We start from the raw sequence: 20,871 nt of genomic DNA on the forward strand, positions 1-20,871 counted from the left end.
ATTGGAGGGGCAGTACTGAGGGAGCGCCGCACTGTCGGAGAGGCAGTACTGAGGGAGTGCCGCACTGTCGGAGAGGCAGTACTGAGGGAGTGCTACATTGTCAGAGGTGTCGTTTTTCGGGTGAGACATTACACTGAGGCTCCGTCTGCTTTCTCGGGTGGCCATAAATGATCCCATGGCCTCTATTTGAAGAAGAGCAGGGGAGTTATCCCCGGTGTCCTGGGGCCAATATTTATCCCTCAATCAACATTGTTGAAAGAGGCAGCTTACGTTTCCCTCAGCCGCCGTTTTGTTGCCTTTCTGCCGGAAGGATGATGTTTGGGACTGAATTGGGGGCGATAGATTTAACCCGGCCTGAGCAGCAGGAGCCAGAGGGTGGACGGTTAAATCCCCCAGGTACACGGCCTGGGAGCCAACGGGAGCTGACTGTTCAGCATTTTCACCGCGGGCGGCACGAACACACGGCACAGAGCCGTGTGGCCGATTTTTACCACATGCCTGTCGGGTCCTGACAGCAATGTTTTTTATTCGTTCCTGGGATGTGGGCGTCGCTGGCAAGGCCGGCATTTATTGCCCATCCCTAATTGCCCCTTGAGAAGGTGGTGGTGAGCCGCCTTCTTGAACCGCTGCAGTCCGTGTGGTGAAGGTGCTCCCACAGTGCTGTTAGGGAGGGAGTTCCAGGATTGTGACCCAGCGACGATGAAGGAACGGCCGATATATTTCCCAGTCGGGATGGTGTGTGACTGGGAGGGGAACGTGGAGGTGGTGGTGTTCCCATGGGCCTGCTGCCCTTGACCTTCTAGGTGGTAGAGGTCGCGGGTTTGGGAGGTACTGCTGAAGAAGCCTTGGCGAGTTGCTGCAGTGCATCTTGTAGATGGTGCACACTGCAGCCACGGTGCGCCGGTGGTGGAGGGAGTGAGTGTTGAAGGTGGTGGAGGGAGTGAGTGTTGAAGGTGGTGGAGGGAGTGAGTGTTGAAGGTGGTGGAGGGAGTGAGTGTTGAAGGTGGTGGAGGGAGTGAGTGTTGAAGGTGGTGGAGGGAGTGAGTGTTGAAGCTGGTGGAGGGAGTGAGTGTTGAAGGTGGTGGAGGGAGTGAGTGTTGAAGGTGGTGGAGGGAGTGAGTGTTGAAGGTGGTGGAGGGAGTGAGTGTTGAAGGTGGTGGAGGGAGTGAGTGTTGAAGGTGGTGGAGGGAGTGAGTGTTGAAGGTGGGGGATGGGGGGCCGATCAAGCGGCTGCTTTGTCCTGGATGGTGTCGAGCTTCTCGAGTGTTGTTGGAGCTGCACTCATCCAGGCAAGTGGAGAGTGTTCCATCACACTCCTGCCTTGTGCCGTGTACCAGTAGGGTTGGGCGGGAAGCGGCAGAGAGTGTTCTGCCTCGCCCAACACAGTGTGGGAGAGCATCTGAGCCCAGGAGGGGGCAGGCCTGCCACTCCAGACACCGCCCCCAGCGCCCCTCGCCCCCACGGGACACCCGATAACCGATCCCTCCGACACACGAGGGACGTTACAGGGTCCCAGACTAGTTTCGGTGCATTCCGACAAACCTCAGTGAGAACAGCCACAGATTCTAAGCCAAAGAGCATTTCAAATTGAAAATGTTCTCAGATAAATATGAGCCACTTCAGAATTGAAAAAAATCCTCAAATCATCAACTACAAATTGACCAGTCGTTTGAAGGCCAGTGTTTATATACCGACTTACGCAACCTGTGGACAACAGCAGGGCCAATACTGCGAGTTCATCATAATTACAAATGGAAAGTATTTAAAATGATAAATGAAGTGAAAGGTTGAGGAGAAAGGAAGACAAGGTGGGGGGGGCGAGGGGGAGGTGGGTGCAGAGACATTTTTCAGATACACCGCCAATGAGGTACATTTTGAAGTGTAGTCACTGTTGTAATGTAAAAAATGCAGCAGCCAATTTGCGCACAGCAAGCTCCCACAAACAGAAATATGATTAATGACCAGATAATCTGTTTGTAATGATGTCGGTTGAGGGATAAATATTGGCCCCAGGACACCGGGGAGAACTCGCCTGCTTTTCCTCGGATTAGTGCTGAGGGCAGACATGGCCTGGGTTTTGTCCGACAGTACAGCACTCCCTCAGTACTGCCCCTCCGACAGTGCAGCGCTCCCTCAGTACTGCCCCTCCGACAGTGCAGCGCTCCCTCAGTACTGCCCCTCCGACAGTGCAGCACTCCCTCAGTACTGCCCCTCCAACAGTGCGGCGCTCCCTCAGTACTGACCCTCCGACAGTGCGGCAGTCCCTCAATACTGCCCCTCCGACAGTGCAGCGCTCCCTCAGTACTGCCCCTCCGACAGTGCAGCGCTCCCTCAGTACTGCCCCTCCGACAGTGCAGCACTCCCTCAGTACTGCCCCTCCAACAGTGCGGCGCTCCCTCAGTACTGACCCTCCGACAGTGCGGCAGTCCCTCAATACTGCCCCTCCAACAGTGCGGCGCTCCCTCAGTACTGCCCCTCCGACAGTGCGGCGCTCCCTCAGTACTGACCCTCCGACAGTGCGGCACTCCCTCAGTACTGCCCCTCCGACAGTGCGGCGCTCCCTCAGTACTGCCCCTAATGGCTCAGGTCTCCGGAGTGGGGCTCGAGCCTACAAAAATATCTGACTCAGAGGCGACCAACTGCGCCAAAGATTACACCTTCATGGTCGGAGAGCATGCCAACACTCAGTGCCTGAATAACAGTCTCTCGGGTGAGGCACACATGTCTGGCTCCTCTCGGACCGTACCCCTGGAGAGAGTTGGGAGACGTCGGGGACAGAGGTCTACCCAAGGCCAACATCCCTTTGAAACCCATGCCTTGTTTTTCAATGAAAGAGCTTGGTGGCTCCTATAAAACAACCTGGTCCATCCACACGCACAGATTTCCTTTTACACAGAAACGTGGGCACAGCAGGCGTTAAGCCGACTGCAAGAACCCTGCCAAACTCCGGGAGTTATATTTCCAAGCACTTGGCTCACGCAAATCAGGTGGGAATGGGAAACTTAAAAAAACTTTTAAAAAAAGGAGGAAACTTTTATTTCCAGTTTCTTGTTTTTCTCTTGATGTTCCAAGCCACACCCCCCGCCCCCCCTCCTCCCTCCGCCCCCCCTCCCACTCCTCCCTCCCACCAGTCCCCTCACCCTCTCACAGATCAGAGTGTAAGGTGAGATTCGGACCAATCAAGCGAGCTGGACACAGCAAGATAAATACAGGCGAGTGAGCTGTCGAACATGCAATTGATCCACACACACAGCTTCAGTAGGGCCTCACTACTTCTCAGGGCCATCTCCATCCTGTCGTGATCCCCATACCCAGCAAAAACATTTGTAAAAAGTTCTTAAAGTTTAAAAATAAAATCAAAATAAAGAGCCAGTGAGTGCCGCTGGTTGTCTATCAGCGGACAGTAGGAGAGGCGGGGGATGGAGGTGCTGTTCGTTTGGGTGTTCCTTTCGCTTCTGGTCTTGGTACAACCCCTTTCAACTCAAGGTAAGAAACTTCAAGAGAAACTTTTTTTCTCGAGTTAAAGAACACTGACTGCCCCTTTAAGGGGATTCTCGAACCCGTTGACCGATTGCAGGATGAAAGCCAGAGAAAAATTTGCTTCATATTTGCCACATGATCGATCCTTCGGTCTGAGATTTTCTGACTCTTCAGGTAATTGTTTTCGTTCAAGTGTCTTACTTTCTCTTCAATCCTCATTTATTCCTCCTGTTCCCCAAATTACCTTTCCCTGTAGAGTTGCATCCTTGCCGCACCCCCCGCCCGCCCCCTCGAATTCCTGAACTTGCATCATTTAGAAATATACTGAAGATTTAAGCCGAACCTGTTAATTCAGGAATTCTGCGGGACAGGAGTCGTTGGTTTAAATTCCCCAGCTATTCCGCCTTTAATGTTGTCGCCTTCGATTAACACGACAAATGTTTGTGAGACAGGCTCTACTCACATTGGTGAGGGGGTGCCCCAGACCAGGAGAGCTCCCAGGTTCAGTCTCCGTGCTGTGCCTGAGGTAACCTTGTGTTAGATGCCACAATCGGACTCAGTGTCCCTGGGCTAGGTGAGGGAGTCAGTGGTGTGGGGGGGGGGGGGCGGGGGGGGGCGAGGGATGTTGTGTAAAGGGCAGAATTGGACTTTCCCGTGATGCCTCTTGTTGCCGAATTGCCGGGCAGAGCCTTAGTGTCTGGGGCTGGAGCGTGAATAACCAGTGCTCGGGCGAGGTGCTAGTGGGCTGCTGACACCTGTGGAACCTGTGCCCCCCAGCAGGACTTGGGGCTTAAACAGACAAGTGCTTGTGTGGGTCTTGCACGAGTGCTAGGCTGGATGTCCAGGGCTGGATGGGAGAGAGCGAACACAGCTGCAAAAATGGGGCACTGTCAGTGATATTGAATATTGAACTTTATTGACTTGAGCAGGTGGCAAGGATGATACTATCAGTTGATCATAATTGCAATTTGAATGGATTTAAAATGTTCAGTGTGGTGCGAATGTGTGGATGAACGTACACAGTTGGGGACAAATACAATTTAGGGTTGTACAGCCAATGAAGCACTTTCGGAGTGTAGTCACTGTTGTAATGTGGGAAACGCAGCAGCCAATTTGCGCACAGCAAGCTCCCACACACAGCAATGTGATAAATGACCAGATAATCTGTTTTTGTGATGTAAAGAGGGATAAATATTGGCCAGGACACCGGGGAGAACTCTCCTGCTCTTTTTCAGAATAGTGCCCTGGGAATGTTTACGTCCACCTGAGAGAGCAAACGGGGCTTCAGGTTTCACATCTTATCCAAAAGACGGCACCTTTGACAGTGCGGGGCTCCCTCAGTACTGCACTGGGAGTGTCAGCCTAGATTTTTGTGCTCAAGTCCCTGGAGTGGGGCTTGAAGCCACAACCTTCTGACTCAGGTGAGTGTGCTGCCCCCTGAGCCCCGGCTGACATAGGCTTTCTGTTGCTGTTACCACAGGCTGTACAGTTACCCAATGAAGGGGCTGGTTGTTGTCCTTTCTTATCTGAAAGTCGTTGCCATGCTCGCTCAATACTGGCACTAGGAATGCCAGCCTGGATTATGTGCTGGAATCACGATGATGGGCATGAACCCACAGCCTGCGTTGATTTGGAGGCACGCATTCTCCTCACTGAGCTGCACCTGACACCTAAACGGAAAATAAGATGCGTATCTTTGAGTTTCTGCTTTCGGCGAGCTCAGAGACAGACAAGCAAGACAGTTACTGTTTCATTAGAGCCCTGTTTCTCTCAGCCCACTGCATTTTTCAGCCTTTTCTGATTTTAGCAAAGAAAGAAAGGCTTGCATTTATATAGCGCCTTTCACGACCACTGGACATCTTAAAGCGCTTTACAGCCAATGAAGTACTTTTGGAGTGTGGTCACTGTTGTAATGTGGGAAATGCAGCAGCCAATTTACGCACAGCAAGCTCCCACACACAGCGATGGGATCGGGACCAGATAATTCAGGTTTATTAGCCCCCCTTACTGTTTTCAAGGGTCTCTGATCACGCAACGATCTACACTGAGGAAGGGCTGAATTGGGGCTGTCACTTTAAGGATAACCTTCCCGGGGGGGACTCACAGTCTTAAAGCATCCACATTTAAAAAAGGGCAGTCGCTTATAGCGACCAAAAAGCAATAACCATTGATGTCAACTTCAAAGTCGAACTTAGATGGTCTGCTTATTCCTGGCAGAAATGGTTGAGTTTACACACGAGTTCGCACCTCATTAAGTTGCACCCAGTGCAAAAACAGACTTCAGTAAGTAGCACCTCATTAATCTTCAATTCTAACAGCGTTCTTCGTGGGCTGTGAGGCACATTAGGACGTCCTGCAGTCATGAAAGGCGCTATAGAAATGCAAGTTCTTCCTTTCTCCCTATTGTGTACTTCAACCCTATTTAGTCCTCTCTAAGTGCTGTGGTGGTGACAGTTTGCACCACGCGCTAACTGATAGCTTCAGCAATGCCGCAGGACAGAGTGAAGCTGGAAACATCCGGACAAAAGGCCACTGCAATAAAGGAGCATTCCTTGTTACACAGTGGAGGCGTTGCCATGTTAAACCGCCCGTCGCGTACAGTGGGCTCGCGTGAACTCGCCCGCTGTAAGTAGGATGAGGGGCTTCAGTTAGGTGGCGAGACAAGAGAAGCTGGGTTTGTTCTCCTTAGAATGGTAGTACAGCGCAGAGGGAGGCCATTCGGCCCATCGAATCTGCACTTGCTCTCCGAAACAGAAACCCAGTTAGTCTCCCTCCCTGCTCTTTCCCCACATCACTGCAGTTTTTTCTCCTTCAACTATTCACCCAGTTCCCTTTTGAAGGTTACAATTGAATCTGTTCCCACCATCCTATCGGGCAGCGTATTCCAACTTTTCTTTTATTCGTTCATGTGATGTGGACGTCACTGGCAAGGCTGGCATTTATTGCCCGTCTGGAATCGCCCTGGAGAAGGTGGCGTGAGCCTCATCCTTGAACACTACTGAGCGGTTTGCTGAGCCATTTCATCAAACACAATGCCGTGGGTCTGGGGCCGTATATAGGCCAGGCCGGGTAAGGGCGGCAGATTTAGAGCAGAGAGGGTTAAGGGGAGATTTAAAATCATGAGGGGCTTTGATCGAGTAAATAAGGAGAGACTGTTCCCTGGGCAGGAGGGCCGGTAACCAGAGGGACACAGATTGACGATAATCGGCGATGGAACCCGAGGGGGAGATGGGGAGAATGTGTTTACGCAGCGAGTTGTTGTGATCGGGAACGCGCTGCCTGAAAGGGCGGTGGGAGCAGATTCAATAGTAACTTTCAAACGGGAATTGGATAAATACTTGAAAAGGAGAAATTTGAAGGGCTGTGGGGGAAGAGCAGTAAATAGAGACACTGTCCCCATTGGTGGAAGGGTCGAGAAGCAGAGGGCACAGATTTAAGGCGATTGGCAAAAGATCCAAAGGCGACATGAGGTGTAACTATTTTCCGCAGCGAGTGGTTAGGATCTGGAATGCGCTGCCTGAGAGGTTGGGGGAGGCAGACTCAATTGTGGCTTTCAAAAGGGAGTTGGATAAGTTCCTGAAGGAAAGAAATGTGCCGGGCTAGGGGGAAAGGGCAGGGGAGGGGGACTGGCTGAGAGCCGGCACAGGCTCGATGGGCCCAATGGCCTCCTGTGCTGTAACCGTTCTGTGATTCGAAGCGATGGGTTTTGTGCTGCGATGAGTTTTCTGGGTTCACTGGGAAGCTAAGGCTGTTCCTCGGGCTGGGGGGGGCGGGGAGGTGATGTCACCGGGCATCGAGAGTGGGGGGCGGGGGGGGGGCACGGGGAGGTGATGTCACCGGGCACCGAGAGTGGGGGGCAGGGAGGGGGGCACGGGGAGGTGATGTCACCGGGCACCGAGAGTGGGGGGCGGGGGGGGGGCACGGGGAGGTGATGTCACCGGGCACCGAGAGTGGGGGGCAGGGAGGGGGGCACGGGGAGGTGATGTCACCGGGCACCGAGAGTGGGGGGCAGGGGGGGGGCACGGGGAGGTGATGTCACCGGGCACCGAGAGTGGGGGGCAGGGGGGGGGCACGGGGAGGTGATGTCACCGGGCACCGAGAGTGGGGGGCGGGGGGGGGGCAATGGTGGGGGTTCGGTAATCCCATGTTCTGGTTGCTTGCCACCTTGGGTCAAAAGTGCTTCGACGGAGGCTGGATTGGGGACTTTTAACCTCTTCCACCCGCCTCTCCATCCCTCCCAACACCCCCCACCCCCAACACCCCTCCCCCCACATCCCTCCCCCCTCCCCCACACCCCCCTCCCCCCCACACCCCTATGTCCCCCACACCCCACCCCCTCTCCCCTACATCCCTCCCCCTCCCCCCCCACACCCCTCCTCCCACACCCTCCTTTTCCCCCCACACCCCCTCCCCTCCCCCACACCCCCCACACCCCCTCCAACCCCACCCCCGCCCCTCACCCCCGACTGCCGATTAGTTGGACTCATAATCCAGAGAAGGCAAGTTCCAATTCCCACCATGCCAGTTTGAGAATTTGAATTCAGTTTTTAAACAAAAATAATTCCATAACTAATCAGCTAGCGTCAGTAAAACTGACCATGAAGCTGTCGGATTGTCATAAAAAACCAAACTGCCCTGTGTTTTGGGGAAGGCTACCTCCCTAAAGCTCGCTACCTCTCTCTCCTCCTTAAAACCAACCTCTTTGACCCAGCTTTTGGTCACCTGCGCTAATTTCTACTTATGCGGCTCGGTGTCAAATGTTTATCTCAATACTTCTGTGAAGCACCTTGGGACATTTCACTACGTTAAAGGCGCTATATAAATACACTTTGTGGTTGTTGTTGTCCTTACCCGGTCTGGGCCTCTATGTGACTACATTCCTACATCAACGTGCATGACTCTTAACTGGCCTCTGAAGGGACCTAGCGACTCTCAGTTGCATTAAACTGTGACAAAGAATTGCAGCAGTTATAGAGGGAGGCCCACACTCACCTTCTCAGGGCAATGGCGGATGGGCAATTAGAGAAGGGGTGGCCAACAGGAGATTTAATAAAGGTGTTCAAAATCAAGGGTCTCAACAACAACCACAACGTGAATTTATATAGCGCCTTTAACGTCGTGAAACATCCCAAGGCGCGTCACAGGAGCGTTATGAGATAAATATTTGATACCGAGCCACGTAAGTAGAAATTAGCGCAGGTGACCAAAAGCTTGGTCAAAGAGGTCAGTTTTAAGGAGCTCTTGAATGAGGAGACAGAGGCGGAGAGGTTTAGGGAGGGAGTTCCAGAGCTTGGGGCCCAGGCAACAGAAAGCACGGCCACCGATGGTGGAGCGATTATAATCAGGGATGGTCAGGAGGGCAGAATTAGAGGAGTGCAGACATCTCGGGGGGTTGTGGGGCTGGAGGGGATTACAGAGATAGGGAGGGGCGAGAGCCATGGAGGGATTTGAAAACACGGATGAAAAGTTTGAAATCAAGGTGTTGCTTAACCGGGAACCAATGTAGGTCAGCGAGCACAGGGGGTGATGGGTGAGTGGGACTCGGTGCGAGTTAGGACACAGGGCAGTGAGCACAAGGGGGTGATGGGTGAGCGGGACTCGGTGCGAGTTAGGACACGGGTCAGTGAGCACAGTGGGTGATGGGTGAGCGGGACTCGGTGTGAGTTAGGACACGGGACAGTGAGCACAGGGGGTGATGGGTGAGCGGGACTGGGTGTGAGTTAGGATACGGGGCAGTGAGCACAAGGGGTGATGGGTGAGCGGGACTGGGTGTGAGTTAGGATACAGGGCAGTGAGCACAGGGGGTGATGGGTGAGCGGGACTGGGTGTGAGTTAGGATACGGGGGCAGTGAGCACAGGAGGTGATGGGTGAGCGGGACTCGGTGCGAGTTAGGACACGGGGCAGTGAGCACAGGGGGTGATGGGTGAGCGGGACTCGGTGCGAGTTAGGACACGGGGCAGCGAGCACAGGGGGTGATGGGTGAGTGGGACTCGGTGCGAGTTAGGACACGGGGCAGCGAGCACAGGGGGTGATGGGTGAGCGGGACTCGGTGCGAGTTAGGACACGGGGCAGCGAGCACAGGGGGTGATGGGTGAGCGGGACTCGGTGCGAGTTAGGACACGGGGCAGCGAGCACAGGGGGTGATGGGTGAGCGGGACTCGGTGCGAGTTAGGACACGGGGCAGTGAGCACAGGGGGTCATGGGTGAGCGGGACTCGGTGTGAGTTAGGACACGGGGCAGTGAGCACAGGGGGTGATGGGTGAGCGGGACTGGGTGCGAGTTAGGACACGGGGCAGTGAGCACAGGGGGTGATGGGTGAGTGGGACTTGGTGCGAGTTAGGATACGGGGCAGCGAGCACAGGGGGTGATGGATGAGCGGGACTGGGTGCGAGTTAGGACACGGGGCAGCGAGCACAGGGGGTGATGGATGAGCGGGACTGGGTGCGAGTTAGGACACGGGGCAGTGAGCACAGGGGGTGATGGGTGAGTGGGACTGGGTGCGAGTTAGGACACGGGGCAGTGAGCACAGGGGGTGATGGGTGAGCGGGACTCGGTGTGAGTTAGGACACGGGGCAGTGAGCACAGGGGGTGATGGGTGAGCGGGACTGGGTGCGAGTTAGGACACGGGGCAGCTGAGATTTGATCATCTCTGGTTTACGTGGGGTAGAATGTGGGAGGCCAGCCAGGAGTGTGTTGGAATGGTCAGGATGTGGATAGAATAAGTAGAGACTATTTCCAATGTCTAAAGGATGGCGAACCGGAGGACCAGGTGATTGGCAGATGAAGCAGAGTTGACATGAGGAGATTATTTTTACGCAGCGAGTTTTGGGGATTTGGAACCCGCTGCCTGATAGGGCACAGGAGGCAGATTCAATGCATTCTTCAAAAGGAAATTGGATAAATACTTGAAGGGGAAAGAGCGGGGGAGGGGGACTAACAGGATCGCTCTTCGAAAGAGCCGGTGCAGAATCGATGGGCCGATTGGCCTCATTCTGTGCTGCATTGTTCATATGGTTCTGTGAAATGTCAGTCTTGCCAGAGACATCCTCATCCCCAGAATTAATTAAATCAAAAAAGGATTGGACCACAGATTCAGCCTGGGACATTTTGGTCTGTACACCACGCGCTATTCCTGTCAGTTCCAAGTTCCTTTATTACACCTGCGCTTTGAGGCAATTGGGAGCTATTCAACACGGCTGTGCACTTAAATCGTTCTTTAGCAGAGAGACTGGAGAAGCTGGGGTTGTTCTCCTTACAGCAAGGAACGTTCAGGGGAGATTTAATAGAGGCGTTCAAAATCAGGAAGAGTTTTGATCGAGTAAATAAGAAGAGACTGTCCCCGGGGGCAGGAGGGTGGGTAACCAGAGGGACACGGATTGACAATAATCGGCGATGGAACCAGAGGGGGAGATGGGGAGAATGTTTTTACGCAGCGAGTTGTTGTGATCGGGAACGCGCTGCCTGAAAGGGCGGTGGGAGCAGATTCAATAGTAACTTTCAAACGGTAATTGGATATAGACATGAAAAGGAGAAATTTGCCGGGCTGTGAGGAAAGTGTGAAGGAGCGGGACTATCTGGATCGCTCTGTCGCCGACCCGACACAGGTTCGATGGGCCGAATGGCCTCCTTCTGCGCTGTAAGATTCTATGGGCCGAAATTGGCAGGCTCCCCGATTGGTGGCGGTAACGTTCCCGCCCCCGGCATGGAATGAGGTAGTGCACCCCTAAAACAAGACGGGGAGCTCTTGGGGCGGCAGCGCGGGGGCTGAGGTCAGCGCTACGCAGAATCTCCGCGGTGCGCTACAACGCCCCTCCCCTTCAGCTTTGGTGCCCGCCACTGGGCCCGCCAGGGACGCGCTCGACTGGGCCAGCGGCCCTGGCACCCAAAAGGGGGCGCCCGGCTGCAGGATGGCGAAGAACCGGCCGGCCGACAAAATAAAATGGCGGCCCACGACGCCCGCACATGCCGCGCGGCTCGCGGGGACATTTCCCCGTGAGGCACGCGAGTTGGCACACACCCCGATGACGGCATCACCCGTTGCGTGGCGACCCCAGGGGGCTAATGAGGCGCAACAAAGGGGCAATTTCGGCCCCCCGTGATTTTGTTAATTCTGGCCTGTCCCTCAATCACTACCAATCCACTAGTTTTAAATATTTCTCCTCTCGATGGCTGACCCAGTGGTGACTGTAACGAGATACAGTATAGTGCCCTCTAGCCAGGAGGTATAGGGGACTGTATTGAGAGAGAGGGTCTGTGAAGGAACGCCATCTTCAGCTCCACATGGCTCTCTGAGATCTCCCAAATAAATAGAGTTAAGTTGAACTAAGATTGGGCAAGAAACTATACAATACATGGTGTCAGAAGTGGAGTCTTCCGATCTTTCGTTGAACGCATCTACAACAGAAATATTGGAACTGTAAGTGCCATGTATTCAACTGTCATTGTAACCCATGTATAAACTGACCTAAGGTGTACACCGTGAGAACACTGACCACTAGGTGGTGAACATGTGGGAGACACTCCTAACCTGGACTTTCGGGTATAAAAGGGGAAGCTCCGCCCACCTTCATCACTTCAGTGCTGGCTAATAAAGGTAACTGGTCACAGAGTGACCTTCTCTCAAGTATGGGCCTCGTGTGCATTTATACTGTATAGTAAGGACATATTATTGGCGACGAGAAACTGGGATTTAAACAAGCGAGCATGGCCACTAGCAGCACAGACGAGAGGTACTGTGTTGGTGATGATTGGGACAATTTTATTGAGAGACTACAGCAAAGTTTCGTTATTAAGGAATGGCTGGGACAGGATTCGGCCGACAGACGCAGGGCTCATCTCCTGACGGTGTGTGGATCCAGAACGTACTCCCTGATGAAGGACCCTCTGGCGCCAGAGAAGCCGGCGGACAAGACGTTTGTAGAGCTCAGTAAGTTGATCGGGGAACACTTTAAACCGGCGAGCAGCATGCACATGGCGAGACACCGGTTTACACGCACCGGCGGTGAGAAGGGCAAAGCGTTCCAGACTTCGTGGCAGATCTCCGGCGACTGGTGAGCCTATGTAAGTTCCCAGATGCATGCAGAGCGGAGATGCTGCGAGACTTTTTTATTGAGGGCATCAGACACGCTGGGGTTTTCAGGAAACTGATTAAGATCAAAGACTTGACCCTGGAAACGGCGGCTTTGATGGCCCAGACATTTATCTCAGGGGAGGAAGAAACAAGAATGATGTTTGACAAAAATCTTGGTTTAAATGCAGCAAATGGGCAGGGAGTCAACGTTGTTAACACGGCACACAGTTCTCCAGGCAGACAGGGGCAATCGGACATGCCCGAGCATATAGTCGAACACAAAGGGGAATTCAACAGAGACAATGGCTAGCTGAACAGCGATTCATGCCATCGCAAGGGACAATGCGGCCAGTAATGGGGCCATCAACACCTGTCAATGGTGCACTTAAGGACAGTTACAGAGACAGTCAGAGATGATCGACTGGTAATGGACTTTTTGTTTCCAACAACGGCTCCTGTTGGAGGTGTGGAGGCAAACACACAGCCAGAGCTTGCAGGTATCAGCAATATACCTGCAGGAACTGCAACGTCAGTGGTCACTTGGAGGAGGACGGGCCCGATGTAAGCCCTACGAGGCCAAATGGACACTGGGGGAAATCGCTGGAAGCTGAAGTTCAGCGAGTTCATGTGGAGCACATATACAGTTCATACACCAGGACGCCACTGATAATGATGAAAGTGCTCCTCAATGGTATCCCAGTATCAATGGAGCTAGACACGGGGGCCAGCCAGTCCCTGATGAGTATCAAACAGTTCAAAAAGTTGTGGGTGTCCAAGGCCAGGAGGCCAAAATTATTGCCGATTGACGCACAGCTACGGACTTACACAAAGCAGATCATTCCGGTGCTAGGCAGCGCCACGGTAGTCGTGACCCACAAAGATTCGGAGAACAGGTTGTCACTCTGGATTGTCCCGGGGGACAGTCCCGCACTACTGGGGAGGAGTTGGCTTGCTGTCATGAACTGGAAATGGGGCGATGTCAATGCAATTTCCTCTGTGGAGCGAGTATCATGCTCACAGGTCCTGAACAAATTTGACTCATTATTTCAACCCGGCATCGGCACTTTCATGGGGACCAAGGTAGTGATTCACATAAACCCGGACGCCAGACCAGTACACCACAAGGCCAGAGCGGTGCCGTACGTGATGCGGGAAAAGATAGAAGGCGAATTGGACCGCCTGCTGAGGGAAGGCATCATCTCGCCAGTCGAATTCAGTGACTGGGCGAGCCCGATTGTGCCGGTACTCAAGGCGGATGGGTCGGTCAGGATATGTGACGATTACAAGGCCACCATCAATCGGGTGTCACTCCAAGACCAGTACCCGCTACCGAGAGCGGAGGACCTCTTTGCGAAGCTATCCGGTGGCAAACTTTTTTCAAAATTGGACCTGACCTCAGCTTACATGACCCAGGAGCTGGCGAGTGAGTTGAAGAAGCTGACCACCATCACGACACACAAGGGGTTGTTTGAGTACAACAGATGTCCGTTCGGGAGTCGCTCGGCCGCCGCGATCTTCCAACGAAATATGGAAAGCCTCCTCAAGTCGATTCCAGGGACGGTGGTTTTTCAGGACGACATCCTCATCGCGGGTTACAATACTGAAGAACACCTCCACAACCTGGAGGAGGTGCTACGCAGACTGGACCGGGTAGGTCTGCGACTGAAAAAGGCGAAGTGCGTCTTCCTAGCTCCAGAGGTAGAATTCCTGGGGATGAGGGTAGCAGCAGACGGGATCAGCCCTCCTGCATCCAAGACGGAAGCGATCCAGAGAGCACCCAGACCCCATAACACGATGGAGCTGCGTTCGTTCCTGGGGCTCCTGAACTATTTTGGTAACTTTCTTCCCAAATTGAGCACGCTGTTAGAGCCGCTACACGTGCTCCTACGCAAAGGTCGCGAATGGGTCTGGGGGGACAGTCAGGAAAGGGCTTTTAATAGAGCACGCAATTTGTTATGCTCCAACAATCTGTTAACGCTATATGACCCATGTAAGAAACTTGTGTTAACGTGCGATGCGTCGTCCTATGGTGTCGGGTGTGTGTTGCAGCATGTCAGTGTCAAGGGTCAGTTACAGCCGGTAGCTTATGCCTCCAGAAGTCTGTCCCAGGCAGAAAGGGGCTACGGGATGGTAGAAAAGGAAGCGCTTGCATGTGTATATGCGGTAAAGAAAATGCACCAGTACCTGTTTGGCAGGAAATTTGAGCTGGAGACAGATCACAAACCCCTAGCGTTCCTTTTGGCCGACAACAAGGCCATAAATGCAAACACATCGGCCCGCATACAGAGGTGGGCACTCACGTTAGCCGCCTATGACTACACAATTCGGCACAGACCGGGCACTGAAAACTGCGCCGATGCACTCAGCAGGCTCCCACTAGCCACCACTGAGGGGGCTACCGAGCATGGTGCTGAGATGGTCATGGCTGTTGAAGCTTTCAAAAGCGAAGGCTCACCTGTGACAGCCCGTCAGATTAAAGTCTGGACAAATAAAGACCTGCTATTGTCTTTAGTCAAGAAATGTGTCCTGAATGGGGACTGGGCAGCCACGTACGGGGCATGCCCTGAGGAATTTAAACCATTTCACAGGCGCAAGGATGAACTCTCGATTCAGGCCGATTGTCTACTATGGGGAAACCGAGTAGTCATGCCCCAGATGGGCAGAGAGGTGTTCATCAGAGAACTCCACAATGGGCACCCGGGCATTGTCACGATGAAGACAATTGCCAGGTCACACATTTGGTGGCCAGGGATAGATGCAGACCTGTAACTTTGTGTTCGCAGGTGCAACACGTGTGCTCAGCTGGGCAATGCGCCCAGGGAAGCCCCCCTTAGCCCCTGGTCCTGGCCCGCCAAGCCATGGTCACGCATCCATGTGGACTACGCAGGTCCTTTCATGGGAAAAATGTTTTTGGTTGTAGTAGACGCCTACTCCAAATGGATCGAGTGTGACATTCTTAATTCAAGCACAGCCTCTGCCACGGTAGAAAGTCTACGGACAATGTTCGCCGCCCACGGTCTACCGGACATCTTGGTCAGCGACAATGGCCCATGCTTCACAAGCACTGAATTCCAGGACTTCATGGCAGGCAATGGAATTAACCATGTTAGAACGGCACCGTTCAAGCCGGCCTCAAACGGCCAGGCAGAACGAGCAGTGCAGATAATCAAACAGGGATGCTCAGATTCCAAGGGGGTTCCCTACAAAGCCGCTTATTACGCCTCCTGTTGGCCAATAGATCCCGACCACACTCGCTCACAGGGGTTCCACCCGCAGAGCTGCTAATGAAAAGGACGCTCAAAACCCGATTATCCCTTATACACCCCACTATGAAAGAAATTGTCGAGAGCAGGCGCCAGTCACAATATCACTACCATGACAGGAATGCGAGGGCGCGAGGTATTGATGTCAATGACCCTGTTTTTGTCCTCAACTACACTGCAGGGCCCAAATGGCTCGCAGGCACTGTGGTTGCCAAAGAAGGAAATAGGATTCTGGTAGTTAAACTTACCAATGGACAAATCTGCCGCAAACATGTGGATCAAACAAAAAGGAGGTTCAGCAACCCCATAGAAGAAGCAGAGGAAGAACACGATATAGAGTTCACTCCACCACAGGTGACCGAACACCGGAACCAAAGGAAGGAGAGCCCAGTCACTGTGGGCAGTCCGGACAGGCCTGAGGCACCGCAAACAGCAGACACTCAGGCCAGCGCCCAACAACCGGAGCCCCAACTCAGGCGCTCTACAAGGGAGCGTAAACCACCAGAGAGACTCAACCTGTGATCCCAATAAGACTTTGGGGGGGAGGTGATGTCATGTATTCAACCAGCATTGTAACCCATGTATAAACTGACCTTGAGAACATTGACCACAAGGGGGTGAACTTGTGGGAGACACTCCTAACCTGGACTTTCAGGTAGAAAAGGGGAAGCTCCACCCATCTTCTCCACTTCAGTGCTGTCTAATAAAGGTAACTGGTCACAGAGTGACCTTCTCTCAAGTATGGGCCTCGTGTGCATTTATACTGAATAATAAGGACATATTAGTAAGAGTTTTTTGAGCCAATGGAAATCGACGTTAAGCAGTATATGCAGTGCGTGTTTCCTACACATCGCATGTGGATCCGTGAAGGGCGATAAATAGTCATAAGCTTGTAAAATAATCTAGAGGCATTAGTAAAGTAAACTTAAAGTGGCATAGGTTATTGTAGTGCCTCGATTGAGAAGTATTTCTACAATTACATGGCCACGATATTTTACTATTAGACTTGTTCTAGTCCTCTGGGTATTTGAACTGTGTACATGTATGTGACAAATTCAAAGTCCTAAACTGTAGCGAGCTACCATGGCCACCATGGAGCCAACTCCCGCGCACATTCCTCTCCCACCTCCATCGCAGGTGACTGGCGAGAAAGCCAACTGGAAAACATTCAAACAGCTGTGGGACAGCTATGAAATTATCAGGAATATTGTGGAAGAACCAGATAGAGTTAGGGTTGCAATGTTTATCACTGCCATTGGTAGCGATGCCCCAGATATCCACAATAATCTTCCCTACAAATCAGAGGAAGACAAACAGGAAATTGAGATTATTTTGAAGCTCTGGGAAGAGCAGTGTAAAGGTAAAACCAACATCATTTATGAACGGTTCCAGTTTAACAACTGTGCACAAGGGGACGAGCGGTTTGACAGATATCTCGTGAAAGTGAGAGAGCTTGCATCGTCATGTGATTTTGGCAATTTGAGGGATGATTTCATCAGAGGCTGCACAGTCTGCAGAATATCTGTTAACACTCTGCATAAGAGGCTGTTGCAAGAATAAAGCCTAACACACGATAAATGTCTGATGCTCTGTAAAGCTACAGAGGACACAGTTGCACAAATGAAATCCATGAAGCTCACTAAAACAGACTCTGAAGATGTCAAAGCTGTCTGACAGAAACCCCGACCCACAAAGGAAGAATTCACAGACAAAGAGTTCACAAACAATTGCAGATATTTTAGCAAAAGACATGAGCTGTCAAATACTAAATGCCCAGCATTTGGGAAGACCTGCACAAGTTGCGGCAAACAAAATCACTTTTCTCAAAAGTACAGAGTGGATCGAGGCCGATGTCTGCACGTAACCCTAAATATAAGGGCAAGCCAAAAGTTCATGCACGATATGAAGAGAGTTATGATTCTGATTTTGAAGTCATGACTGTAAAAATGCTTTGGTAAAGTTGATCGCACAATCAAGGACAAAGCTGACAGAAAGTATCCTAATAAGATAATGGCTACTGGTACACTCATAATAAGGGATGAAACTGAGTACTGTGTACAATGAGCAAGTGTGACCTTCGCTCCTTTAATGAGACTCCAAAGTGCAGGTACCTCGTGGGTGGTCTGCTTATATACCATGTTCCCAAGGGATGCTGGGATCCTTGGGACTCCAATAGGTGGGCCCTCTGGTGGTCAGGTGTCATACAGGTTACAAGGGGTTAAATACATAACAGCTACCGTCTCCATTGAAGATCAAATGGTAAAAATGCAAATAGATTGTGGGGCCAGATGCAATGTGCTACCTCTTAGATACTTACCAAAAGGATCTAAGACAACACTATCACTATATGACAACCATGCGACCACTCCAGTGGTAGGGCCTTGTAATGTGCCACTGGAAAATACAAAGGAGAAGCAAAGATACGTTGTGCCCTTTGTGATCATTGAGGGCCAGAGTGCCCCACTGATTAGCTCATGCACTGCTCAACAGCTACAACTGATAACAGTGCAGCATCAGAATATTGTGGTGGGAAATGAATCACGTGAATCGCAAACTACCAACAAGGCAAACATCTCGCTAGCATCAAAATCTGATGCCAACAATGCATATCCAGATTTGTTTAAAGGACTTGGACACATGCCAGGGACAGTTCACATTGAACTGAATGAATCTATGACACCAGACGGGTGCCAATAGCAATCAAACAAACGCTAAAAGAGGAACTCAATTGTTTGGAAAATTGACTAATCATCACAAAAGTTGTTGAACCGATGGACTGGGTATCCAGTCTAGTGACTGTACAAAAACCAAATAGACAGATACGAGTATCTGAACAATGCCCTGAAACACGGACACTATCCACTTCCTGTGATTGATGACATCTTGCCACAGGTGTCAAATGTAAAAGTCTTCACTAAAGCAGACTGCAAGGAAGGTTACTTGCAATGTGAACTAGACACAGAGTCCTCCTACCTCACGACCTTCCAGACTCCATGGAGACCATATCGATATAATAGAATGCCATTTGGCATCAGTCCTGCCCCGGGAATCTTCCAGCAGAAACTAGACCAGAACCTCAAGGGTCTAGATGGAGTCTACAAGATTGCAGATGACATCTTGGTCACTGGACGCGGTGAGACACTTAAAGAGACCAATCATGATCATGACGCAAACTTACGCAAATTCAAGCAGAGATGCAGAGAGCAAAACATCAAACAAAACTTTGATAAGTTTGAATACAAGAACTCCCAGGTGAAATACATGGGACACATACTGTCTACTGATGGACTCAAAGCAACCCAAGCAAAGTGATCGCAATCAACAAGATACAGAGTAAAACTCCCTCTACACTGTCCCATCACTCCCAGGGCAGGTGCAGGGGGTTAGATACAGAGTAAAGCTCCCTCTACACTGTCCCATCAAACACTCCCAGGGTAGGTACAGCACGGGGTTAGATACAGAGTAAAGCTCGCTGCACACTGTTTGTATACCTTTGCACATGCGCGTGTTTGTGTGTACGCACATGTCTGAGAATTTAGCAGAATTAGTTTGGAACTTTAATCGAGGCTCTCGGAGAAGATTCTGAGGCTCCCATCTTGGTGAATGTGCAGTGACCTCGAACCCCAATCCCTCCCACCTTACCGCAGCTCCCAACATTTGCTGTAAGTCTGGAGCAGACTGTTGGCAGGATGGTCCGTACATTGCACGGGTTGTGTGTTTTGAAACAGTCGTGTTTCTGTCCACAGCTTCCGCTGCCGCCGAAGGGAATGGGTCCGGACTCCAGAAATGGAAACAGATTCGGGGGAATCGGAAACAAGCTTACAATCGGATACAGGAACTGAGCCCAGGTAAAAGGGACACGCGGTTTGGGGTCTGTTTTAACCCCGTAGACGGTTTCGGGGGCAGGGAGAGCAGAGGGGCCAGTTCGAAACATGCTGACTGGCCTAAATGACATGCCCGGGATATATTTCCTCCCGGGCCTCGCGTAAGTGCCAGCGATCGGGTGTGAAGTGGCCGATTAGGCATCCGCCTGCCCCCGGGTGAGTGGCTTGGAGCAGGTTTCCGGACGGAATCTAAGAATTAGGAGTCGGCCATTCGGCCCCTCGAGCCTGCTCCGCCATTCAATGAGATCACGGCTGATCATCGACCTCAACTCCACTTCCCCGCCCGATCCCCATATCCCTCGATTCCCCTCGAGTCCAAAAATCTCTCGATCTCAGCCTTGAATATACTCAGAGACTGAGCCTCCACAGCCCTCTGGGGCAGAGAATCCCAAAGATTCACCACCCTCTGAGTGAAGAAATTCCTCCTCATCTCAGTCCTAAATGGCCGACCCCTTATCCTGAGGCTGTGACCCCTGGTTCTAGACTCCCCAGCCCGGGGGGGTGCAGGCAATTCAAATCCGACTCCTGCCCCCAACCCCAGCTAAGCCAAGGGTTACAGTATGAGGAGAGATTAGACAAATTCGGGTGGTATTCCCCGGAATTTAGAAGTGTTAAGCGGTGATCTGATCGAAGTTTTCAGGATATTAAGGGGAACTGACAGGGCAGATGGAGCGTAAGTATTTCTGTTCATTGGGGGATTCTAGGATTAGGGGAAATAGTCTGAAAATTAGAGCCAGACCTTTCAGGATTGAAGTCAGGAATCACTTCTACACACACAGGGTGGTAGACGTTTGGAACTCTCTTCCACAAACGGCAATTGATGTTAGATCAGTTAATTTTAAATCTGATATTGATAGCTTTTTGTTAACCAAAGGTATTAAGGGATATGGGGCAAAGACGGGTTTATGGAGTTAGATCGCAGATCAGCCGTGATTTCAATGAATGGTGGAATAGGCTCGAGGGGCTGAATGGCCTCCTCCTGTTCCTGTTATCCTGGAGTATCCCTTCGAAAGCCCCGCACTGACTGGCGATAATTGGTGTGAGTTACTTTGCTAAGCTGCAGTCTGAACAAAAAACGCTGTTTCAAACCTCTCTGGGTGGTGGAAGTGCTGGTTGGAATAAAAAGCTTTGAATCATCAATGCTTCATTTGAGTGAGAGTTCAGCAGGCAGTC

At 51.8% G+C, this 20,871-nt stretch overlaps 1 protein-coding gene across 1 annotated transcript in view; it reads left to right on the forward strand.

Moving 5' to 3' along the window:
- Positions 1 to 3,248: 3,248 nt before the first annotated feature.
- Positions 3,249 to 20,871, forward strand: part of cilp2 (cartilage intermediate layer protein 2) — a 47,213-nt gene continuing 29,590 nt past the window's right edge. The window contains exons 1-2 of the mRNA XM_070860760.1: positions 3,249 to 3,486; positions 19,561 to 19,662. Coding sequence (XP_070716861.1) covers positions 3,420 to 3,486; positions 19,561 to 19,662 — 169 coding nt within the window. The 5' untranslated portion in view covers positions 3,249 to 3,419. The remainder of the gene's footprint in view (positions 3,487 to 19,560; positions 19,663 to 20,871) is intronic.

The sequence above is a fragment of the Pristiophorus japonicus genome, chromosome 18, assembly GCF_044704955.1.
Source record: "Pristiophorus japonicus isolate sPriJap1 chromosome 18, sPriJap1.hap1, whole genome shotgun sequence".
Lineage (NCBI taxonomy): Eukaryota > Metazoa > Chordata > Chondrichthyes > Pristiophoridae > Pristiophorus > Pristiophorus japonicus.